Raw genomic sequence first — 26991 nt, forward strand, 5'->3', positions numbered from 1 at the left:
TGCCTAGTATTGGAAATCTGCTAGAAACCCATAGCTGGGGAGGTCACAGACCCTAGACAGGAACTTAATATTGTTATTTAGTTAACTAGGTACATTGTAAAAATGCCTATTAAACATTTATGCTTCTAGACAAATGCTATCCTCACTTTAATCAGAAAATCCCCTCTTTCTAGTGAATGACAGTGAATTAGGAGATTCATGAATTCTCAAGATGCTGATAATACATGATGATTAAATGGTTAGCCCTATATAGATATTTAAATCATCTTTGCAAGGCTGAAGGAGTACTGTAGCAAAGTGGTCACAGAGAACATAGGAGATTGAGGGTATCTGTGCCACCTTTTGGGAAAGACAAAAATTATAACCACAAGCTGGGCATTGGTGGTGTACACCTTTAATCCCAGCACTCAGGAGGCAGAGGCAGGTGGATCTCTGTGAGTTCCAGGCCAGTCTAATCTACAGAGCTAGTTCCAGGATAGGCTCAAAAGCTACACAGAGGAACTCTGTCTTGAAAAACAAACAAACAAAATTATAACCACAGACTAACACCAGTTGCATTTACTGCAATAGGTCTATACAAAAATAGAAACAAAAACATATATTGTTGGGGCACAGTTTCAAGGAGTTCTGTAACTCATGAATGATCTATTAGCTATAGGTAGATTCTGGAAGAGGCCTACCTATTGGCAAACTCACAAGATTTCAATGACTAATAGCAAGCATGGTCGTACAAAGGACCCTGGTTAAACTAGGTGGGTCACAAGTCACTGAAAGGGTTGCTAATCTGGAAAGGAACTTCTAGGGAGAAGAAAAGGGTTCATACGGATGGAGGGGAGATAAAAGGGGATAAGGATGAGTAACCACAATGCTTGTATTAAATTGTTAAAGAATAAGCTTAACATTTTTAAAAATGATTTTCTAAATGTATTCATGGAGGATACAGAGTATTTAAAAAGTGCTGATACCTGGTATGTATGGGGCAATGCGACTTTTACCAATTAAAGAAGACAACACTAACATCAGTATGTCTTATGCACTCAACTTGGGACTGCTTTCCTCTAAAGAAGACAAAATAATAAAGGCAATTGCATCTGGGCATTGGTGGTGCGCACCTTTAGTCCCAGCACTTGGGAGGCAGAGCCAGGCGGATCTCTGTGAGTTTGAGGCCAGCCTGGTTTACAGAGCAAGTTCCAGGATAGACTCCAAAGCAATACAGAGAAACCCTGTTTCAATAAACCAAAAAAACAAACAAACAAATAAATAAATAAAATAAAGGCAATAATATTATAACACACTAAATGATAGGATCATGAAGGAAAAGGGCAAGTAATTTGAGGAGGGAATGAAGTTGCAGACAGAAACTCAGGTGCTTGAGAATACCTATGAAGAAACTTTCTAAACTGTGTAGGGAGAGTCAGGTCAGGAAGCAGATGAACAGTTTAAAAGATTTGCAGTGTGAAGTGGTCTGTAATGAGCATTGAGGATGGAGCATGGCCAACAAGAGGATGCAGGAGTAGAGATATGTGCTGTTATCAGATCAAGACTGCCCTGCCATGATGCAACAAAACTCTACCTTCTCATCTGCCCATAGAGAGGATACATTTTTTTACTATAACTGGGTGTATCTACCTTGTTCTGTCTGGGCTTATTCCACAGAAGACTTAGAATAGACCATCGCCATCTAACTAGGCTACTGTCTTACATTTGATGATCACATACTGATTATCTTATAACTATGTGGACAGTGGGTGTTTTTAATGATTATCAACTCATATTTTATTGATGTAAAATAATTCTTCGGTACACTGTGAAGAAGTGTGCTCTCATAGTTAATAAAAACCTGATTTGTCAATGGCTAGGCAGGATAAGGTTAGGTGGAAGAACCAGAACTAAGAGAATGCTGGGAAAAAGGGGGAAGAGTCTGTGGAGATGCCATGAGATGCAGAATGAGCAGGATGGGAAGTGCCTAATGAGGTAAATGAGCCTTGGGACAGCTCATGGATTAATAGAAATGGATTAATCTAAGATATAAGAGCTAGCTTTAAAAAAGTCTAAGGTACAGGCCAATTCATAATTAATATTAAGTCCCTGTGTGGTAATTTGGGGATCACCTAGCAGCACAGAAAAATCTCCCTACAAATGGCACTCAACCATCTGGCATCTATATCCACATAAGCCCTACAAAACCTTTGAAAAGATTCTAAACACACAAAAATGTAGCCAAACATGGCTCTGTAGTCTCATGTCTCTCATGCAGGCCATGGTACATAGATGCATCTCCCAGTCATTGTCTGCAGGCTTGAGCTGCCAGTGTGAGCCCTGCCAAAGCAAGTCCTGCCAACATGCCATGAACTAAACCGCATGGCAGGTTTAAGTTTTGCTCATGAAGACACAAAAGATTACAGACATGCAGTAAAGACACATCCAGGTTGGGCGGAAAAGTTTAAATGGGTTACAGTATATTTAAAAATGTACACAGGCTTGGGAGAGAAAAGAGAAATGCTACAGAGTATCATAAAAAAGTAATTTAAAAACAATTAATAAAGGCAGTTTTGTGAGAATGATTGAAATGAGATCACTCATAAAAGCAACGCCGATGTTACAAATCCACACACAACCTTAAAAGTTTCAAGAAGAAACAAAATATGAGAATCTGTTAAGCATATCAAGGGGCAATGTGTAATAACTACTCTTGATCCTGCCAAAAAAAAAAGGACTCACCTACATGCCTGAAAGGAAAACTTATGTCGGGGAAAACTGGGCAAGATGAACTAATAGCTGCTTAACTGAACAGCCAAGCTAACTCCTTAGTATACTGAAGGGGAAAGTGAAGGAGCCAATGCAGATTGCAACACAGTACTTCCAAGACATACTGGGAAGTTGTTTTTCACAGGGCAGCTCATAAGCCTGGTAGTGGGTCAAACTGGCCCTGGGAAACTGTGACCCACAAGGAAACACTAGCATTACTGCTCTCACAGAAGCAGATGAATAAATTTACAGCATCATAAATAAAAGTACCATTTGTCACATAATAGGCAGTGTTGACTTTAAGGCAGTTTTGCAAATGTTTCTCATTGCTTTACAACTGTTTTCAAATAAATTGCTCGAGACTATGTAACAGTACCAATTATGATGAAACAGACGGGTAAGTGAGAAGGGAGCTCATTCTGTGGAAGGAAATACTCTGTAGCCTACAATAATTAAAACAAAGCAAGACACAAACATTTTCTGTAGATTCAGACTCTGATCACATCTCATCGGATAAATCTTGCTGTAAGGGTCTGCCTGTTTGTTCCTGTTTATAGCCCGTGCTTGTTTAATCTTCCCATGAAGCCTTTCTTGTCTCACAAAATGTTTTCTTAAACATATAAAAACTGTTTGACTCTCTCTGTAAACTGATGCGAATAAGATTCTTTCCAAGTCCTCAGAACTATGGTGGAGGAGGAATCTGTAATAATGATCTACAGAAAAGTCATCATTTTATTTACATATTACAACTCCAAGTCCTCAGAAGGCGTTCTCTGATGTTATCCACCCAGATTTTTTTTTTTTAAATGTTTCAAACCCTCACTTGTCTCATTTAACTTATGATACTTTTCAGTAACACACACAGTTTCAAAAGTCATCTGAGAGTCTTTAAATCCACGAGTACTGTTCTGGTTTGGTTTAATATGAAATAGACCTCTTGGGTTGTGGGTTTATACACTTGATCTCCAGCTGGTAGCACAGTTTGGGGAAGTTGAGGAAGATGTAGAAGGAGGAACCCTGGTGGCGGTGCTATAACCCTGGAGGTGCGCTCTGAGGTTGTCTTGCCTGGCCCCATTTCCTGTTCTCTCTCTCTCTCTCTCTGCTTCCTGAGAGCAAGGTGCGTCTCATACTTCCTTTGCCTGTGATGGAGTGCACCCCCTGTAAGGCAACATGAACCCTTTCTCTCCTAAGTTGCATCCTAGAACAGCAACAGAAAAGTAACTAATACAGGTGCTGTGTAGATCTTTTTAAATGTGCATATATATATTAAAATACATATATATCTCTGTGTACTGGAAGATGTCTACAGGAAAGAACACAGAAACTGGAATTAGGAACCACAGACTAAGAACAAGGCATTTGGTTTCTTCACTGTTTCAGGCTCATGGCAGAAAAGGGCATTTTAAAGTGGGATCCAAGGAAAACAAAATAAACAGGCTATTTACAAAAGCCAGTCTCTCCCTCCTCCTAAAATGGCAATGTGGAGGCATTAGAGCTAAGTAGAGCAGGAAGCCATTATCAATCTTGGGCTTGTAAAGGTCAGACAAGGAATGGAGTTACAAGAGCCTGGTGAGCTAAAACTAGGCTAGACAGGCCACCTGACAGGGGCTAGTATCAGAAAGCAAGCCAGGCTGCTGTGCAGAAAGCAGGGAATGGTGGGAGAAAGTGACACAGTGAAACTCTGCTCTCTCTTCATTACCTAAACCAGCAGGAAGCCCTAGAGGGCAAAGGAATCTGGGGCTTGAAGTCCTTGGGAGTCAGCCCTCAAGACATGTAACAAAGCAATAAGGAAGAGACTTACTGGGGAAGGAAGAAACAGAAAACACAACAGATGGGCCTATAGAAATGACTGTCAACTAAGCTCTGGACAACTTAATCATGAAGGCACTTCTCACTTCCAAATCTTATCATTTCATTACTACTCTGTGCTTTATCCAGATGGAACAACATATAAGAGCAAATAACCAGACTGACAGACAGTCAGACAGATAGACACATACTTGCTGAAATTAAACAGAAGTCTCTCAAATACCAAAACAGGTCCTGTGCTGCTCAAAATGGTGAGAGGTTGGCCAGCAAAAAGGCAAAAGATGGCTCCAGAGACAGCGGTACCCAGGAAACTCTCCAACACACCCTAAAAGAAAGAACATGCAGTTGGTAAGGTAAAACAAAGCCAAACACAATTCTTTTCTTCTTAATGGTGATGTCAGCTGAAAAATAAAGATGTGTGTATATAAGAAGCTCCCTCGCAAACAAAACAAGAACAAAGGTTTATCCAGTATGAAATGCCACCACAGTCCTTTTCACATACCTAAAATTAATCTTCCCTAGGTTGATTATACTACAAAACTGTAATAACTGAGACAACTGGCATATAGGAGGCAATGGCATTGCTGACTGTTACTTAAAAATTTATGGAAAGCTTGGTCAATAAAAATCATATTCTGTAAACCCACCAAGCAGAAGAATTGATCCAGGTATTTAAAAAAATCTATTAATTGGACTTTTCACATAGCAGGTACTTTTAAGTAGCTATAATTTTAGCACAAAGTCTTTTCTTTTTCTCTCTAACATAAAAGATTTGAAGAATAGAGGAGGTGAAAATAGTGATGCAGTTTTAAAAATGTTCTCTATTTTTATTTCATACATGTATGCAATGCATTTTAATCATATCCACTCCCAATCACCATAATGAATCACTCCTGGACATCATCTTCCATCTCCACCCCCAACTTAGTATCCCTTCTTTACTTTCTTCATAACACGCCGAGTCCAGTAAGTTGCACACGCATGAGTAAAAGGGCCATCCACCGGAACATGACCTAGTAGAGGTCACATCCCGGAAGAAAACTTACTATTTCCCCCAACCAACCATCAACTGCCAATAGCTCTCTGCTAGCTATTTGCAATTTTTAAGTCTCCAATCGTAAAAACAATAATAATAAAAACAACAACAATTCTCATTACATGCTCATGCATTTTGCAATGCAAACTGAACAAAAAACATCGAATGACTTTCTTGTTAGAGAAAATAAATGTACAGAAACGTAATTAGCTAAAGCTCTTATTCACATCTCCGAACACCAACCCATTGTCTTCCTTTAGCACAATAAGAAGCAATACCTGTGAGAATCACTAACTCACAAAACAACCTTCCTTCATCATGCCATTGAGGGCCAACAGGGTTGATAACAACAAATTAACATGTTTCCTATATTTTTACTGTTGCAGAAGACAGAATGGCATAAATGTATGTATAAAGGGGTATTTCTGTAAACATAAAATAAGAATTAACCAAGGCATAGTTTTAAATTTTCAATTATATTTAATTTATTTAGCTGGGTGTGGGGTGCACAGGTGGTGGTCAGAGGACAAGGTGCAGGAGTTCAGTCTTTCCTTTCACTTTATGAACTTCAGGAACTGAACTTAGGTGATCAGGGTTGGCAGCAAGCTTCTTTACCTACCATCTTGCTGACCATCAAGGATAGTTTTAAAATACAAAATGATGACAGAAATTATCATACATGATGCTATATATCTTAATATTCAAATCTGAATATCCAAAGCTTTTTCAAATGTACAAATGTAGTCTATACCTTTAAAAAAGTACAATAACATACTCAAGGGTAGATTAATTAAAAGAGTAAGGTATTATCTTTATACCTTCATGTGTATAGTAAAACATTAGGGGGATTTTTCAAAGGCCCCTATCCTTAAACAAAACATACAAGCAACTATGGAATCAGACCAGGAGAAATAGCCTTCCTCAGGGAAATGCCCCATAATTGGTTCCCTAGTTATTCCATACAAAGTGGTCGGCCCTGAAATATCATATATACGCAGGTAAAATTATACAGGCTGAGCATATTGTATTCATGCATTTAGGAATATGTGTGTGTATATATCAACAATTAAAGAAAAAGAGGCTATGAATATGACAGAGCAAGTGGGTACATGGGACAGGTTGGATGGATGGAGGAAAGGGAAGAGGGAAAAGGAAGTATTTATATTCTGAGTTAAGATGTGTTTAATTAAATGTATACAGGAGAGCCCTTCTTCTACAAACAGGGCACCTATCACCTACTCTTGGAAAGGTGATTTATGTGCAACAAAACAGACCTCTTAACTCAGTCATCCCTGACTGGGACAGTAGATTCTGGAGCCTTGGATTTGCCCTTCAGACATTAGCCTGCCTGCCTCACTGAACCACCTCTTTCACTGTCCCAAATCTTTTCCAATAGCTTCTCATTCACTTTCTATTTTCAAAGAAAACATCACACAGGAAATTATCATGGCAAACTATTACAAATCAGTTTACAGAAAATACATTAAGTTCTATTCCTGGCTGGGCATGGTGGTACACCTTTAATCATAACACTAGGGTCAAGGCAGATGGATCTCTGTGAGTTCAAGGTTGACTTGGTCTACAATGCAAATTCCAGGCCAGGCTGCTTAATGAGACCACCTCACCCAACATAAAGAAAATTAGTCCTATCCCTAACCACTATCTGGATCCCATGGCTATTGACAAGCCTTGTGTATCGTTTCAGAGACAGCAACACTGCCCTTGGAGCAACATTAGCAATGGAAAATGCCTCTTCTTCCAATGTTGGGATCAGACTCAGAAGACAGATGCTAATCCTTCAAAACAGCACTGAAGGAATTGGCAGTGGGGTGAGGTGGCCAAACAATAAGAGCTGGCAAGTAATCAGACTGGCTCTTCTCATGACAAGTAAGTCCCAGTCGGCTACAGCACAGGCAGGCCCTGTCCATGGAGAATGCAGGCTCAAACTAGCAGGAGGGGCACATAAAAGACGCCACTTTCACATCTGAGTGCCAATGAGTAGCTTGAAAGGTGACATTCATTATTTATAGCCATCCCAGCTATTTCTTCCTCAGAGAAAACAATTGAAGCAAGAAGCAAAACAACAGAACCAAGATGTGCTTAGACAGACAAGATGGAAAGGGATCCTCTAGTACTCTCAAATAGTATTGTCTTAATTTCCTGACTGTTGACATATTGACATTCAGATGAGCTAAAAGATGCACTGTGGATAAGACCTCTTAGATATGTATGTCCGTCTAGCCACAACACACATTACTCTTTGTGAGTACTAAATCGGTGACTTAATCTTGGGTTTTCCTAGAAATGGAAATTCTCAGTTTCTGTGCATAAGCAAGAGATTTTTATAATTTTATCTGGAAGTTTTTTCATAGCTCACCTGAATGCTAAGTATTTAAATGCTTCATTTGGCCATATTACCCACTTGTATGGTGGTATGTGTTGTTTATAAGACAGTCTAAGTACATGTCACAGGCAAAGAACAGTCCATCATCCTCCACCATCATACAGAGAAATCCCCACATCCTACCCTTAGCTTAGGATCAAAAGACATCTCAGACTGGGTGTAAAATCAGGAAGGAGAAACTTGAGATTTAGGATACGCGGCTTGGCTTGGCATAGCCATTAATCTCTGTAAGGGCAGGAACAAGGTCTTCCTGCATCTCCTGTTTCTCCTCCCATGGTGCTGTCCACCCTCCCTGTACCACATGCTCCGTGAGTCCTCAAAAAGCACTGTAGGAACCAAAGACATGCCTGGATGACATCCTAGGTCTCCTTATCAAAGGTCAAAAGCCCTTGCTGTTCATTCAGTAAAGATAGCAACCAACTTCTTCCAGAAGCCCACTATGATTTATGGCAGCTGTGTGATGGTTCAAAGGCAGATTATTTTTATTTTGGTACTCAATCCTGTCGTAAATGCTAGTTTTCCATCCTGTGGCAAACAATCCTGAAGCTGAAACAGGTGATTCATTATACACACTGCGTTGGAAACTTGCTGAAACTGAGAGATGCTTCCAATGTTTCTGAGAAAACTATTTTCACCACAGTTTGACATGTTCCTCTTCACAACACATTTTTTTTTAAATAATTTCAGGCAATGAATAGCTTTAACTGTAACTAGAGTTTAATGCATCTTACAAAATTCTTATAAACATCTTTTGTGATTAATCACATCCAATGTTCACTAATATTTGATTTTCAAAGGAAACTTCATTGATTTGTGTCTTGTCAATAGCCATGGGTCTTAAAGACATTTTTACATCTAACTTCTAGAAGGAACAAATTTTCTAGCACTTCACAAAGATGCAGTTGCCTGGGCTCAGGGTGTGGTGTCCTGACATGTTTGGTTGGTCTTCCACCTTATTCCACTGCTGCCAGAGGATGCCTAGTAGGAAAGAGCAGAAAAAGCAGATAGCCAGCACTCAGGAAATCCAAAGTCTAGACTGTTCTGCCACAAGAGACCTGATGATCTTCAGAATGTCACTTTACTTCTTTCAAGTAATAAAATAAATGGTGACATAGTAGAGAAATGGGCTCTGGCGTCACTCAGTCTCAGGATGACTTATAGGCTGCATCAAATCCCCAGAGTAGTCTCTAATCTGCGTATTAGATCAGACACTATGTGAAGCATGTTTAGCATAGTCTCTGATGGTTGAAAGCTTTTCCCACAATAGCAATTTCTCATACGTAACATGCTTATCTGGATATAAAATAAAGAGGTTGGACCAGGTGACCTCTGTGATCTCAGCCAGTTGGCTCAACACTAGGGAAATCCTTGCAAACACAGCTATGTGAACTTACAGCTCCACCAGTTACCTTAGATCCACACATCTCTTCTATCAAGCCTACGACAACCTCAGTGTATTTACACAGACTAGAGCAGCGACTCTCAACCTTCCTATGGATGTGACCCTTTAATAAATTTTCTCATGTTATGGCGACCCCGAACCACAACATTAATTTTTTGAAGTATCACTGCTTCCTCATAACCATAATTTTGCTATTGTTATGAATAATAAGGACATCTGATATGCCACCCCCAAGGGGACCCACAGGTTGAGAACTGCTGTGTTAAATGAAAAGGACCACAGTAGAACACAAAGTACAGATGAAGTAATAGGTCTCTTCCCTCATACCTTCCATCCCCTTCACCAGGAATATTATTTCTGTTTCCTTCAAAACAGGAAGAAGGAAGAAAAGTGAGGAGTGGCATGAAAAGAGGATGATTATCCTCTGTGATAGGGGGCGAGGTCTCATGAACTCTACATTAAAGTATAGAAGCTTTGGGGGCAACACCATGGTCCCAAGGGCTGCTTCCTTCATTAAAATTGATGCGTACAAACAAAACAAAGCAGTCTATTTTATACGATAAGACTAGAACCAAAACCATTTTTGACTATCTGCTTGCATTGGGGGGGGGGTGTTATAAAATGTAACCCAAGGTATCCCGTTTTTTCAAAAAAGCCAGGAAAAGTATAACAAGTCTGTAAACTTCAAAATTAAGCATACAGAAAACTAAACCATAGAAGGAAGTGTGTATAAATGTGAAAATGTTTGAAGTATCAGTATTTTATAATTTTAAGTTACCTGGGACAAGAATTCTTAAGTGGCATTACCTCTGTAACAATATAAAACAAGCATACTACAGAGAACTGGAATATATATATATACATATATATATGTATATATATATATGTATGTATGTATGTATATGTATATGTATATGTATGTATGTATGTATCTTAAATCTCACTGTAATTTATCTTCACCTAACAATAAAAAATAACTTTTGTGACTCAGTACCATTTTTAGTACAGAATTTACTGTTTTGATTAATAATTGTTACCCTTGTAGGAGGCCTTGGTTGGCATCAGTAAGAGAAAAGGGGTAAACAACATAAGGCTAAGAAAACAGCAACTTTTCTATTTCTTAGACAATTTGCAAACTACTAGAACTTAGAAAATAAAATATTTCAGTGACATTAAATGGCAATGCATTCACCAATGACTGTGATATAACAACCTTTAAAATTGTTCTTATTTCTACTCATAAAGAGAGAAAATTTAGTTCATGTTTGGGATGATTTACATGAAGTGTACAGCTTGCTGAATAATGAAATTAAATTTATGTAGATGAGTCTTTGAATCTGAAGTTTAGCCAAGAAAATGAGGCAGCTGATGCCACTAGAAACAGTAAGGCAAATCTAGTTCGATTGCGAGTTTTACTGTTTTAGGTTGTTTGTTTGCAACAAGGTCTTGATTTGTTGCTCAGGCTGACTTTGAACTCACTGTGTTGTCTATACTAAATTCGAACTTATGGTCTACCTATCTTCACCTGAGTGCTGAGACCTGCATGAATTTTAATGTCAGCAGAAGATAAACCCTGTTATTAAATGTAAGTTAAGAAATGGTACAAGTGTGGCTGGAGAGGGGGCTCAGCTTTAAGAATACATACTACTCTTACAGAGGACCTGGATTCAGTTCCCACAACCCACAGAGCACGTCACAAACTTTTGTAATTCCAGTTCCAGTAGATGAGACCTCATTTTTGGGCCTCTGCAGACACCAGACACATGCATACATGTAGGAAAAACACTCATACGTATAAATTAAGAATCACTTTTTTTTTTCAAAAGAAAGAAAGAATGCAAGTATTGAAGTCAAATTCAGGTCACATGAGAATTGCCAAAAAGGGTATATATTTGTTTGCCTTTTGGCTATAATATTAATACTTCATATGGTATATATTTGTTTGTTTACTATAATGCTAATTCTACATTGGCATATGTTTGTTTGCTTACTGTAATACTGACTCTTTATATCGTGTATATTTGCTTGTCTGTTAGCTATATTATTAATTTTTGATATCTGCACAAAGCAAGTAAATCGGCATCTCTGAAAATGGCAAGGAGACGAGGTCTAGAGAATCAATTTTTAGAGTTCACCCATTGAGCCCAAGTTTGAAGCACACCCATCCAAATAATCTCCATTGCTCCTTCACAACTACACTAACAGCTAACACACACACACACACACACACACACACACACACACACGACACATGAGCAGTGAGGGAAAAAAGGTGGCTGTTGAGCCTTTGTTTATCTTCCTCAATGTAGCTTCATCCTATACCACAGTGATTTCTGTTCTGTCCAGAGGAAGCATCCAATCCTCATGGTCACACTCCCCTGATGTGTGCTTTGTCACAGACAAGATTTCAGGCCACACTACCAACAGAAACTAGGGGAGACAAACGGTATCTCTGTTTGAGAAAAGCAAGAGCCCAGGACTTGGAACTCTCTTTAAAAAGACTGAGGGGTAAGAACCAACAGCCTTATATTCTTTGAAGAGCTGTGAACATGTATGTGAAACACCTAGTGCCATTCTAACACTATACAAAAATCAATTCCAGATGGAGAAAACACTAAATGAAAACATAACAGAACTCAAGTATCTGGGTAAATATTTTTTCTAATCTTGGGGGAGAGGAAGCCTCTTTAAATATATCAAATAAGAACAATAGCTTAACTGCTAAAGTTAAAATATGTACAGCCAAAGAAGCCACAAACACAGTGAAAAGACATCATGGCAGTAGAAAAACTATTTTGTTAATATTTCTCTAACAAGTAAAAGAAAATAAACATAGAGTAATAAGGAAAAACTAAATGGCCCCAAATAAGAATACAGCAAGGACACACTTACAGAGAAGGATTTATGGTCAGTATAGTGTAGACAGATACTCGGGCTCAGGAGTGGCATCAAATTAAAGCAAGCCATTCTTTTTAACACACAGCATAACAAAACCGAGAATCTAGGTATAAAATCTGTTTTACTATGTATGGGTGGGCAAGTGGGCACTCCTGTATATTGGTGGAAATATGAAATAGTGTAGCCTTTGTGAGTATAATTTGAAATAAATAATAACTATAATCAACATATTGTACAACAATTTTTTGCTGGGGATATACACTAGGGAGATAATTATAAATAATAAATGTACAGCTAATGACCATAGTTAGTGTTCTTTATAAAAGAGAAAACTGGGACAAACTGAAAATATGTTTATTAAATAAATTATAGTGTATATATCATGTGATATTCACTAGAATTATGTTAAAGAACCTATTAAAGAAGAAAATGCCCATGAAATATAATGGTTATAAAATATAAATATGTAATCTCATTTACAAAAATTCCTATACATTTATATATGCATATTTTGCAATATGTATAAAATTATATCATGAAAATATCATATTTGAGAAGCTAAAAATGATAAATTTTTATTTTAGCATCATTTGAGACTCCCAGTTGTATCCAAATGATTATAATTTTCTGATCACCAACAAAGCAGAGTTGACAAAGATCTTTCTAATTAAAAATCAAAATAGAAACCTAATTTCTGCCAATTTTAAATTTAACTCAGAACTTGGAAAGCACATTTTTATTTGTGTGTGGAGGGGTATGCATTCACGCACATATGTTCAGGTGAGAGGTGTGCACTCATATGTGAATATATGTGTGTGGATGGGTGTGCACCACATATGTGTGTTCAGGTGAGTGAAATCTGTGTCCATATGTGCATACATGTCTGTGGAGGGGTATGCATTTACATATGTATGTTCAGATGAGTGGAGTGTACATGCATATGTGTATACATGTGTGTGGAGGGGTGTGTATTCACATATATATGTTTAGGTGAATGAAACATGTATGTATATGTATAACGTGTGAGGAAGAGTGTGCATTCACATTGTATGTTCAGGTGAGCAGAGTGTACATGCTTACGTTCATACATGTGTGTGGAAGGGTATGCATTTATATTGTATGTTCAGGTGAGTAGAGTGTGCATTGTGCTTCCACACCAGTTCAGCTACTCTAGCTAGACGGCTTGCTCTAGGGATGTCCTGTCTCTGCCACCAGAGAGGTATAATTACAGAGAGCCTGCCATGCCCTCCAAGAATTTATGTGGTTTCTTGAGATCTGAGTGGTCTTCAAACTTGCAAGACCCATGCTTTAACCACTGAGACAACTCCCTAGCCTGTAAAAAATATGTTTTTAAAGTTAAAGTTCTTTTCTGGGATCACAGGTAAGAAAGATGGATCCCTTTCTTTGTCACTAAACAGGCTTGCTTTGGCTGACCAAAGTATCAACTTGTATCATCCCCATAGACAATTCCTGCTCCAAATGTTGAAGCTAGAGTATGCTACTGTACAGATCAACATGTTCCTGTGTCTACTACTTCTAAAGGAAAAGCATTTCTGTGCCCAAGAGCAACAGTCACACAGACTGAACTTATTGTCCATTTCTCAGTAAATTATCAATTCATGCCAATCCTGCTGCTGTAAACTATACATGAGAGGCATTGCAAAGAAGCACCTTTCTCACCAACATAGGAAATTAGACTTTTCTGACTTGAGCAGATTGATGAAAATGTCTCAGCACAGCAGAATGTTAAAATAAAGCCTTAAATTTGGAGATGCCAGCTATAAATGTCCCTTATTATGAGACAAGTTCTCTTAAAATGTGCTCTGTTAGGCTCCATAAATATCACAAAATTCACAGAATGCTAAAAATCGTACTGAATTCTTTTGCTGAAAGGTTTGTGAAATAGGATTTATATTTACTCCTGGAACAAAAATTAAAACTAGTTTCTTCACTCACTCTTCACTCTAGACTATACTTAGTCATTCAGAATCAAGCATGGACTTACATTAAAACATACTTTCTTATGCTACAGAAGAACAATTCTTAAAGAACACAGCATTTAGCACAAAGCATCAGAGAGTCTTCCTTACACTAATATCTTCCCCAAAGACTAAGTAATGACTCACTTTGTCAGCAAAGAAGTGTTGTATTTATAGGACTGCTAGTTGAGCACCAGGCTTCATCCAATGCTCATCAGGTGCTCCTACCACTGAGCTATTTCTTCAACTCTTATGTTACTTTTATTTTTTGAGATAGAGTCTTGTTAAGTTGCCCAGGTAGGCCTTTAAGTTAATCCCCGTGCCTTAGCCTCCGGAGTAGCTAGAATTAAATGTCTGTATCATCGGACCCAACTCCATCTAATAGCTCTTAGAATGAAAACCCTTAAGTTCAATAAATTCTAGTGGAATGCATTTATATATTGATATTCAATAATTAAATCAAAACAGCTTAACAAACAGAGTAACACAAGAATGTAAATATGGCATCAGTATGCATGATGTCGTGGTTTATTTATGAAGGTTGAAAACTGTTTCTTTACTATATGGCAAGGAGACTACAGCCTCAGTTTGATGGAAATTATGTAGAAAAATGAATGAAGTACTATTTTCAAACACCAGGAACTTATCTAACTCTACACTCTAAAAGAGAGAAATGGGAACAGGCTGAGGTTGAAAGCTACAGGAACATAAGATCAACTCTCGACAAAGTAGTTCAAAATAAACTATAATTTCCCAAAGTTACCTATATAAGAAATCTGTAAATACCCTCTTTGTAAGCTGAAGCATCTTCTAAGACCTTGCTAGCTGGCAAAATATATATGCTAACAATGGGGAATGTAGGTAGCCATTTGTGCTGGCATTACAACTTAATTATACTGGCAGCTACTATCACCTCAATTGCTTTATTTTGAAAGCAGTTCCATGAGAAATTATTGTTGCTACTTTAGATGATCTGTTTCTAGTGACACACATATAAGTAATTATACATTTATATATACAGGCACATATACAAGTTACTTATATATGCATTTGATAAGTGGATGTTATAGAAATGATATATGATGATAGATGATAGACAGACAGATAGATAGATAGATAGATAGATGGATGGATGGATGGATGGATGGATGGATGGATGGATAGATAGATAGATAGATAGATAGATAGATAGATAGATAGATAGACAGACAGGTGATAGATACATTTACAGATACCATCAGCCCTGAAATTAATGATTGAAAACAAATACGTATCTTTAGGCAGGCCAGACCTCCTGAACAGAAGCTGGCAGGAGAGTATGCTTAGACAACACTCATGCAGTGAGTCATCTGTGTTTTCACAACATGTTTCTCCCAAGCACCCATGTCTATTTGTAGCCTGACAATAAAGGCTCTATCCAAACCATCTCTGAGCTGTCTGCCTTTAAAAGCAAGGGCATTGTTCTCAGCTGACTCACTGGAGCTGTGTGTGCTATGGAGAATAACCTGCTGCCTTATTTGTGAAGGATATAATCTACTGCAGACACCCAGGGTTGCCCAGTGCTTTCTGCAAGGTCTTGGTCCTGTGCTTAGAAAGATAAATTAAGGCAGAGAATGTGAATCCTTATATAAGCCCATTATATACCATTGTTATACATTGTAGGGACACAGGAAAAGGTTGCATCCATCAATATTCTAGATAAAAGTCACATAAGCCTAGGGTTCTTACTTATTTTACCCTCTCTTTCTTTCCCCAGAACATAAAATCCTATATATCTAACACATGGTAGGCATGCCATAAACACTTGCAAAGAAACAAATTAATATCTGTCATATGCCTATGAAATAAATGATCTAAGACATATCACCAAATCCACAAAAAATATTTTGTCCTAATGCCATGTCAAAAAACTGCCAGAGGATGAAAACATTCATAAGGTATGGTACACACCCTTTCAGTCATGAGATACTCTTCAATGTAGAACGCCAGCTCATTCCCTAGTTCTTAAAACGGAACAAAAGCTATTTGTTAATTTTTCAGTCCAACAAATATGTATTAATAACCACCAGTTTTCTATCTTCCTTATTAATGTTTCTTCCATCCTCTGGAACTTCTGCACACCGTCTAGCAGGACTTGGCCTTAAAGTATAGCTTTAAAGGGGAAAATGCTTCAGATGCAAAAGAGGTAAAGTAAATTCTTCAATATTTTCATTCACAGAAACCTTTAAAAAGCCTGCCTATATTCACAGTTTTAAGAAAATTATCAATGGAAGTTACAAAATCTATTGGTAAAACAATAAAAGTTTGTCAAAAAAATCCTCATGTGTCTCCATAACTTTGTGTTGCCAACTTCCCCACCTAATATTTGATAAATGTTTGGGGGCATTGCTAAACACACTGATGCTCTAACCGATTCACGCTTCTCCTGACATCTTCAGAACACAGAAAACAGCCAGGGATTACACAGATCTCATACAACAGAGGGGAATCCCATGATTCATATTTATATTATACAACAAAGTCTACTATCCCAAGGGCTCACTCAAATAGAAACCAATTCATACAAGTTACCAAAACATGCATAGACAAACTTCTCCCCAGGTCTTAGATGCTACATTCTAAAGGTAAATCTGGGATGGAGATCTGGCTCAGTGGTATTGCACTTGCCCAGGTACTGGATAGTTTTATGTGAAATTGACACAGCCTACATCATCTGAGAGGAGGGAACCTTATATAAGGTGATACCTCCATAAATCTGACTGTAGGCAAGCCTGTAGGGCATTTTCTTAATTAGTTATTGATGGGGGTGCCCAGCTTTTTGTGGGTGGAGCCATCCCTGGGCTAGTGGTCCTGGGTTCTGTAAGAATGCAGGCTGATCAAGCCAGAGGGAGAAAGTCAGTAAGCAACCTCTGAATCAGTTCAAATCACCAGGTAACTGCCTTGTTTTGAGTTCCTATCCTGACTTCCTTTAATAATGAAAAATTATGTGGAAGTATAAACTAAATAAACCCTTTCCTCCCCAAGTTTCTTTGGTTTTGCTGTTTCATTGCAGCAATAGAAACCCTAACTAGAAGAACAAGGCCCTGAGTTCAACACTCAGCATCCCCCCATACACACACACACACACACACACACACACACACACTTATGTTTCAGTCCAAGTAGACCTCTGTCTTTCCTAACAGAAGTTGTTTTTGTTCTTAAATATCTGCTCAAAACCAGACAGTGCATCCCTCAAACATCATCAGATTAGTTTCCTTGTTCACTGAACAGCAATTAACAAAGAAAATCATAACTGGTCAGTGTATAGAGCAAGAGTCTCTATGGAGTGCTCAGCCACTAACAGCATCAATCTATCCATCCCTTGAAAGGCTTGACAATCATCTAAGAAGAGGGGAAGAAATATTCTCAGCCAGAGGCAGAAGAACTGGAGAAAACGGAACCCTCTGAAAATGACAGGAACTGTTGAACTCCTGAATCCACGGCATCTGCAGTCGCCTGCTGAGTACAGGCATTAGATCAAGTCATTCTGCACGCTAGCCTGGAGACAGGATGGCTCAAGAGCCCCCACTTGAGGAGTTATTGACAGAGTATGATCTCTGGGGTAGGGAGAATCAGTTGTGTATAAGGAAGTGACCCCCTAGTAGGCCAACCAGGCTTTAATGGTTGGCCCCACACCTCTGAGCATACGGCCATCACAAGCTGGATTTAGGGGGTTATTTTCAACAGAGGTCATGAAGCAGCTGAGAAGGCTCAATGTGATCAAAGCACAGCACATGCACTTCTGAAATTCTCAAGAATAAAAATATTAAAAAGCAAAGGGAGAGTCAGTAAATAAGATAGGTGTTTAATTGTAAAATAAATATTCACATACCAAAGTGGAGGGGGGGTTAATAAACAGCTGAGGCCCTCATAGATCCACTTTTGAAATGCCACAGATTTCTTCGATTTCCTCAGCACGTGGCTGCATGTGCTAGCTCTATGCTGGCCTGAAGGGTTTCTTCAGTAATTTCCTTTCCATTGGTTTCCTATATGACCGGCTTTGGTCAACACTGTGTGGTCAAGGATGAGAAATTGCTGCCCAGCTTGAATCTAGGCCAGAGTCTATGAAAACTGCATTACTGTTACAATTTAGTTGTTTATCCCTGTCTTATGAATGGGGGTATCCACGGCAAGAGTGGTAGCAAAACTCTCTTCCTGTGCTTAGGTTTTAAATCACACACAATTGGTCTCTGGCACCCATGCCTGTGATAACACAGAGATTCATACCTTTGACCAGCAGAATGATAGTTTTTCAAATGCTAATCAATGGTAATACTTGATAGTTATACACTTTCATTGACAGTTTGAATTTCAGTGAGTCTTTGAAAGTCAGAAAATGAAGCAACATCAGATACACAACCACCTGAGATGAAACAATAAATGGCACTTGCCCCTTTCCCAGAAGCCTCCGCTCTTAAGGGTGCCTATCCTGTGAGGAAGCCCAAGCTATCCTTGTGGAGAAGTCATGTGAAGCATCCCTAGAACCCAGCTGCTCCAGGCACTACTCTAGCCTAGGCACTTTTGAGAAGAAAGCCATCAGACAATTTCAAACTCTGGTGCCACCTAACTGTGATGTGTATGAAGGGACAAAGAAAGAACTATTCTGCCGAACCCTTCAGCTGCCACAGCCATGAGATGTAATATAAAATGGCAGTTTTAACCTAATGGATAAGCATACTTAACTTAAAACATGATTGTGTGATTTTCTTTCCCCTTGGTACTTGGTATCACAAAAGTGTTGCCATCTTCACATCTAGAAAGGATTCTAGAACATAAATATTTACTAGAGCCAAAGCAGAAATGTAACAAAAATAATTTGTGGGGATTAGCTACATTTGCAAACCAAGAAGCTGGCAGGTAGCACATATGAAAGCCACATGGGTTTCACACTGATGAATAAGCAAATGGAAGAGTAGAGCAGGAAAGGGCTTCAACTGAGGTTTAGATCCCTTCATTGTGCATTCAGTACCTACAACAAAGCCCACTGTTTATAATGCCTAGATCAACTTTAAGTCATTTTCTCACACATTGCTCTAACTGATTGGGAGGGTATTGGCATCTTTTCTCTTATCAAAACTGAAGCTATTATTGATGCGAAAGGAAGGCAAACACCACCTTTCAGAACCAACAAACTGGGGTAGCAACTAATGGCATAACATGAACTCAGCCAGGTTCTTTACAGCTTACTGAGAGATGGTCCACGAATAGAAGAAACAACTTCATCTGGGATTCACTGGAGCTGAATCCTGCTGGCAGGCATGCAAACCAGCCTTGAGCAAACTACTCCATTGCTTGATGTACGGATTTGTTCACGTTAGAACAAGGGCAAAGAGTCAGGTAATCACATATTCCCCAAAGAGTGTGCTCATGGAGTGAAACCAACATGGCCCATACATTCCAGATTCTGGGCGCTCTTAAACCTTGTGCACCACACAGGAGCCAAGCAGCTGAGACGCTTTTGCCCAAATAGAATTGTAGATCCTCATTTCCTCCCCTTCTTTTCCCCACTTGTGACTCAAGCCAGATTTCATCGAGCTATTTTTGTAATTACTAACATGCTGGAAATACAGCAGCGAGCCAGAAGCGAAGTAAAATGCAGCATCCAGCAAAAGAAAGAAAATCACGCTGAGTAACTGAAAGGCCATCTGCTGCTCACAGAGCTGCAGGGGTGAGAAGGACAATCTGCGCCGGACTATTTGTGTCCTCTCTCACATCAGACCCACCTGCATGTTGTCAGTGGCATCCCCAAGCAGTCCTCCAAAAGTGATGGCATTGGTTACCGTTGCCAAATAAATGAAGAGAATTGCCGAAAGAGCCTGAATATTTAAAGCATCATAAAAGTCACTGGCAAAAAATGGTGCTTTCCTCTTTATGTCCTTAATTAATCCACCGCAGAACCTGGGCAGGGAGAAAGCAAACATGTGATCAAGTAGAAGGTAAACAGCCATCAAATTCATCAAGACATAATTCACTAAGTTGCAAAGAGTTTGGACTTCAGATGCTTGAGTCAATGACAAGATACTATATAAGACAGTCTCATTTAGATGAGACAGGAAAAAAAATGCATGTGGAGAAATATGTCTTCTTCTCTCTCTCTTTTTCAGTTACCAGAATAGGTCCAACATTCCCTAAAATTCGTCCATTTGTTCTTCAGATGACAGCACGGAATAGATAAATTATATTTTCCATTTTCCAAGGACAAACATGCAAATACAGTGCACATCTCATCAAGCCCCTTAAGATGTCACAATGTCATTTCAACCCACTCTAGTGTCCACTGAGACCTGTAAGATGTGCACACTTGGCCATTATTCTCTGCTGGGAAAACACCATTCAACAACCCAGGCTCTAAAGCTCTAGCCTCATGGAGTTTACTCTTGGAGGTAGAATGTAGACAGTAAAATAAATAAATAAATATCAAGGAAAAATTAAATGGAGGTGGGAAATACATAGTTCTAGGGAAGCGGCATTGGGAAATATAGATAGATGGCTAGACTGGGCCTCTGGGAAAGTGATTTTGGAATAAGGACCCAAAGTAAAGAAGGCATGCTAGTGTGTGACAGGCAATAGTATGGGTTGAACCTCTGTACCAGCCTACTGTTCTTCCAACAAAACCTCAGGAATCAGCCTTGCCCATGCACAATGTGGCTCCTGTGAAATGTGTCCCTTTCTAAAGCCTGACGTGTTATTCTCAGCTGTGCAGAGCATCTTACGTCTGTATACACTGGGTTGTGTAGTCACTAAATGAATGTGGAAAGCAGGGAGAAGAAAGATTTAAACAACAGTCTGATGCAGTTCAACACATTAAATTCCATAACTTATATCTGAGCTGTAAGTTGAAAGTGACAAGGTTACTCCTAGTAAAATTTCCTTTAAGGCACTGTAGTCATACATGACGTTGAGATCTATGATGGACTACATATGTGATGGTGTCTCACAAGATGGTAATAGAACTTAAATGACACCTTCACATAAAGGCATCATTGGATATAGAAATATTCTCCAGTACATTTCTCTCCTTGTATGTTCTGGTGATATGCTGGCACAAATAAACTTATTCTACTGGGAGGTATATAAAAGCATATCATTACAGACACATATAGCTGTGTTACCAGTTCATGCATTTGATAGAATATAGCTTCTATTGTTATTTTACCGCATACTCCTTTGACTTATAACAATACGTGTACTGTAAAAAAAAAATACGCCATGTTAAGCTGGCAATGACCTCATACATGTCATCTTTATCTCGTCCCTTGATTGTATCAAGAGGCCACATGGAACAACTGGCTAATGCCTTTAGATTTTTGTAAGTAAACTCTGATATTTGTATGGTGACCAACTAACCTAAAGACAGAGTTCTAGACCATATTTCCATCATTAAGTAATATATAAGGTGGGAAGGCTTTTATTCTTAATTCTATCAGAGCAAGGGAAATAATTTGTTTTTGGGAGAGAAACCCAAGTGGGTCACAAGCAGAACGAAATAATTTCATCTCATTCAGATTCAACTGCATACTAAATGACATATTTTTAGTTTTTTTTTTTTTAAATCCTGCGATGATTTCCACATCTTCATGAAAAGAGTATTTTACTAAATTTTTTACTTAACCCAAAATGGAAAAAGATCATCTAACAATAAGAGGTTAACTGAAGGTTCTTGGGAATCAGAGTCCTCATTGTGGAGCAAGAGGATGGGGCAGTGGCCTACAGACCACCCCTTCCCTCATGTTACACACTCTGGAGCAAATGAACAGGGAAGGGAGGAAATCATGAAGCCACACTGGAAACCTTCAGTCAGGTACTGCCTATTGTCGCCTGCATAAACCTAACCTTTGCATCATCCCTTCAGGCGTTCCACTGGTCACACTGTCTAGATGTCAGTCTCCTAGGAGGTCTATGCCACAAACTTTTTCCTAACTCATACCCACATAGACTGTCTCTCGCCTACTTTAGCACTTCTCTTGAAAGTTGTCCTTCCCAACAAGGCCTACTCAGATCATTCCGCCTAAAACTACATGACTATTCATCACCAAAGTCACTTTCTCTCTCCACTTTCCTCATAAACCCTTTGGTGCATTTATTTATCTGCTTAAGATTTCTCACCCATCTCTATACAGTGGAGCCCATAAGGCTGGGCATTAATATATTACTATATCTCCAGTGCCTCTGACTAACAGATGCACTATAAATATCTGTTAGCTGAACAGAGGAACCACCAAATGACATATTGAAAATGAATTCAGAACAAGGAAGGGAAATGTAGATCTAAGGAAAACCTGATCATGAATGGCAAAAGGTTCCATCAGTTACCGGCCAGTTCTCTGTAGTTCTTCACAGTCACCGTGTCCTCCTCCTCCATGTCCTCCATCGTGAGGTGTGTCCCCATTCATCTGAACATTCTCTCCACCTGAGTACATATTCTTTCTAAGAAAGACAGCGGGGTGTAAGGAGAGATTAGTTTATTTTGTTCATTTGCTTTTATAGCTGTAGTATGCTTACTGGGGCCTTCTCAGAAAAAGACCATGGTGTCTTATTCTTTGCTAACAGACAATTCTTGAAGTGTTCTATCTGAAGGTGAGACAAATGGCTGAGTGCACAAAGATGTTAACTTATTGCACATTTATAGGAATGAAACTGTTTCACCTGGGGAATGTCAGATTTCCAGGAAATTGCTTCTCCTCAATTTTTCTGCTAAACTGCTTAACCCTGCTGACTCTACAAGGGCTCTTCTTGAGTAAAGTGATCTTTCCACAAACACAGACAGAAAGCCCCCAAAACATCCCCCAAAGAAGACCCATGACACTTTCCAACTTCAAGAGCTGGGCTGAGTGTCAGCACCAGAGAACATCAAAGCATATAACACTTATCTTACAGTGTCAAGTAAATCTAAAGCCAAGGCATGTCAGCAACTCATTTGAGGCTAAATGTGGGGATCTAGAACTATCAAATCATGGCCTGGTCCTATGTCTTTTCGAAATGCAACCTCCTGAAGGAATTGACACTCCCTGAATATTGACAAGCACATGGCAGCTTACCTTTTGTCAGATGATGGGAGACTCTTTGGAGGTTCTATCCTGATTGCTGGGTCCCATTCCCCAGGTGGAAGGACAATGACTTCGTCTAGGAATTCATCAATGCCAGCAATCAGGTCGTGCCTGTCTTTTGCTTTGTAAGCAATGTCATGGAACACCTGAATAGCAAGAGATGTGCTGATCAGCCGAGTGAACTTTCTGAATGGCTCACAACATATCCCAGCTGAGTAATACAACCCACAGTGCACTCTGACGTGCCCATAACTACACTCCTCTCATCTTCCCCACTATTCAGTCTATTGAGGGGCACAGCTTATGATCTCAGTATCTAAGTAGAGGCTTGAAGACATGGAATTTTAAGTATGTTTTTCTGTTAAAATTCTCAAAATTGCTGTGAGAGCCCAGATGAAAATGTTTTCAAGATCCCTACTGAAAGCCATTCCCAGAATTAAAAAGTTACTGGACAACTGACTATGAAAATCCAGTAGGAACAAGTTCACGCTGACTATTAAAATCAGGATAAGACACACTGCTGTCCTCTAACAATGTGAGTTGTTTTAAAAGAAAGAAGAAAGCCGGAGCTATATTGGCAACAAGGAATAAATAAGTGCTCATCTCCCTCCCTTCTAGCAAGGTGATATCTAACTCACCAAATATAGTATAGGGCTTTGAAAGATAAATATCCCTCATTGTCTTGGGCATTTGAGTACTAGGTCTCCAGTTGGTGGTACTACTTGGGGAAGTTTAGGAGATGTGGCCTTCCAGGTGGAAATATGCCACAGAGGGTGGGCTTTATGAGCTTAAAGTCTCACTCTACTTCTAGTTTATTCTCTCTGCTTTTGCTTGAGTTTGATGACAGACGCTCTCAGCTTCCTGTAACTGCCCTCTGCCACCATCCTCCCCATCCCCCCATAATGGTGGCAGTGGATTCTTATCCCCATGAAGCTATAAACTTAAATGTTTTCATTTTTCTATAAGTTGCCTTAGCCATGGTGTTTTGTCACAGTGTTAAAAAGGTAACTCATACAGACAGCAAAAGCTTTGTGTCTTTTGTTCACAACAGAGACAGGGTTTCAAAGTGGCACACAATCCCTTTTCCCAGCATCCCATTCTTTTAATTGAGCTGATCTGAAGGTCTTCACAAAGTCAACTTTGGAAGTTAATACTTTAATCATCCAGAAGAGAATGTAGCGCCCATTCAATAACCCTCAACTTGTGCTAATTCTTTCTACTACATAACTTCTCCTAGAAAATAGTTTTTAGAGCTGTCAGGCAACACTGGTTTGGGAGTTCTGGGGTTGAGGAGAAGGCAACACACAGGGAAAGTATCTCCTCTGCAGCAGACATACCCTCTCCCCTAATTTTCTCTGAGATAGAGTCAGAAATATTCTTCCCAGCCAACCTTGCCAGAAATATTGGCAGTTTCAATTAAGCAGAGGTAAAAAACAGTAAGGTTGTAAAATGTCTGTCAGAAGAAGCCCTCGTCAGTATCAGAAAGCCACTCTATGCCCATTACATGTGGCCTAAAGCATTCTTAATTTATATTAGGGCAGAATTTTAAAAGAACATAACTATAAACACACAAAATTAAATAAATCAACCAACTAAAATGAGGGGAATAAATGTTCTCTGAGGCAGACAGCAGAGTTGTGCACCAGTGCCCCTGAATCCAGAAGAGAGCAAACAACTGAACAATTCTCATGCAGAACTTCTATACCTCAGAGGGACAGAGCCCATAACTCCACACTTAACAGGAAAAACTGACAAATCGATCCACAGCACCAAAGTAAAATATTTGAGAATAAGCAAAGTGGAAAGACTAGAAAGCACAAACCGATGCTCCTCCATTCAATGGCATTTATTCTATTGTAAGACTAGTCCAGAGTTTCATTGTCACTAAATATGCTTAGTAATATGAAAGCTACTGTAAGTGTGGATGAAATATCCGCTCAAATCACTGGATAGGAACAGTACCTCATGCACCATAGACTGGCCTCCCCACAAGACATAAATCATAAAACCAAATACATTCGGATACCTAAGAAAATGTACTTTTATTATACATTGTTTTATAAAAGTCATCACTTCTGAAATAATATAGTGCAAGGACACGTGATAAATTAGATATTTTAGGGGATAAAGTTGAACTTATTCAGCAATACTTATACATCAGTTTTGACAACTGAAGATACATAAGGATTGTAACAAGGTACCTGCATATTGGTCGTTTCAGACAGCAACAATTTGTTGGTGTTGAGAACACTCAATATCCTCTTTACTAGCTAGTTTAAGAAATTTAGGGTATTTTCTAAATACTCTTGCTTAGAAAAAGAGAGAGAAACGCATTTTGTGTTAGAATCTAACACAAAAGCAAAATATATTGTTTACTTATTAAAAGCTATTCTACATAAAGAAGGTCATTTTCTACAAATGACTGTAAGCCACTCTGTGGAGGGCCTTGTAGCCAGATAATTCTAATTGAATAAAGCATGACAGTCAATTCATAGTTTAGATAGACACCAAGACAATCACACATCCGCTTGACCTGTTTCCCTACCTCATCAGACATCAAGGTGGCGATGGCTCTTCCAATCTCATGGTAGGACTTGGCTTTCCCCTTTGGACCTAAGAGAATGAACAAGAACCTAAAGGAGAAGAGAAGCAGAGGTTATAACACATAGTTCATCAAATAGAGAAATCATCAGCTTAACCCATACAAGTTCAGCTGCAGAGACCATCTTTATCGTGCATGTACACCAGTAAGTGCATTCATGTGTGTACATGTGGAGGTCACAGGTCAGTGCCATCCTGAGCAGTTCCTCCCCTTAGTTCATGAGACAGGGTCCCTTACTTCATCACAAATGTGGCCCAAATAGTAGCCCAGCAAGTACCAAGGATCCTGCTGTCTTTGCTTGTTCAACCCTAGGATTACAGGTACACTCCACTGCACCTGTCTGGTTACATTGGTGCTGGCCATCTGAATTTGGCTTCTTGTGTTTGTGAAGCAACATTTTACAGGAATGAGTGATCTACCCAGTCCCTCGAATTCATCTTTAAAACAAATAAAGATGTAATGCTAGGGAATGGGAAAGATACTCTTTCACACTATCACAAGGTATTAGTGTAGTGAGATATTCACTGTGTCCACTTCTGTGGCACTGACCACGCCCATTGGGATGGAGACAGGGGAAGAAGTGACCTGGGGAACTAGGTCTGAGGAGGGGCCCGGGAGCGCTCTCTTGCTGGCAGGACACAGACAGGAGAGCATCCGGAGGCATCCTTGGGACCAGAAACCTGCTGGTGTTCATCTGTCCATGTTGTAAGTTATTTCTCCCTGAATAAACATCTATTCGGCCTATTTGTTTCTCTTGATCCTTATTAAACCACAATATATTAGAGTTAATTTGAAGGTCTAAGGGAAACCTAAAAGTCTTCTTCATGGAGCAGGAAAAGTTTTACTTATGTACTTCACAAATTGCTGATCTCTCTCTGTTTTAAACTGCCCACTCTCTTCATTCCTACTGATTTTAAAAATGGTGGTGTAAGTGTGTTAAGGCCATTAACTATGAAGACTTAGTGCATATTCTCATTTCTCTGACCTTCCTGACCCAGTATGGGCAGTGACAAATGTTCTTCCC

At 39.1% G+C, this 26991-nt stretch overlaps 1 protein-coding gene across 2 annotated transcripts in view; it reads right to left on the bottom strand.

Moving 5' to 3' along the window:
* Slc4a4 (solute carrier family 4 member 4) overlaps window positions 1-26991 on the bottom strand; it is a 321804-nt gene that overhangs the window by 72836 nt on the left and 221977 nt on the right. For both annotated transcript variants that reach the window (XM_051198120.1, XM_051198119.1), the window contains exons 9-13: window positions 25911-25998; window positions 23357-23511; window positions 22632-22745; window positions 20042-20216; window positions 4749-4882 (exon numbers count right to left, since the gene is read on the bottom strand). In XM_051198120.1, coding sequence (XP_051054077.1) covers window positions 4749-4882; window positions 20042-20216; window positions 22632-22745; window positions 23357-23511; window positions 25911-25998 — 666 coding nt within the window. The remainder of the gene's footprint in view (window positions 1-4748; window positions 4883-20041; window positions 20217-22631; window positions 22746-23356; window positions 23512-25910; window positions 25999-26991) is intronic.

This window comes from Phodopus roborovskii, unplaced genomic scaffold (genome assembly GCF_943737965.1).
Source record: "Phodopus roborovskii unplaced genomic scaffold, PHOROB, whole genome shotgun sequence".
Lineage (NCBI taxonomy): Eukaryota > Metazoa > Chordata > Mammalia > Rodentia > Cricetidae > Phodopus > Phodopus roborovskii.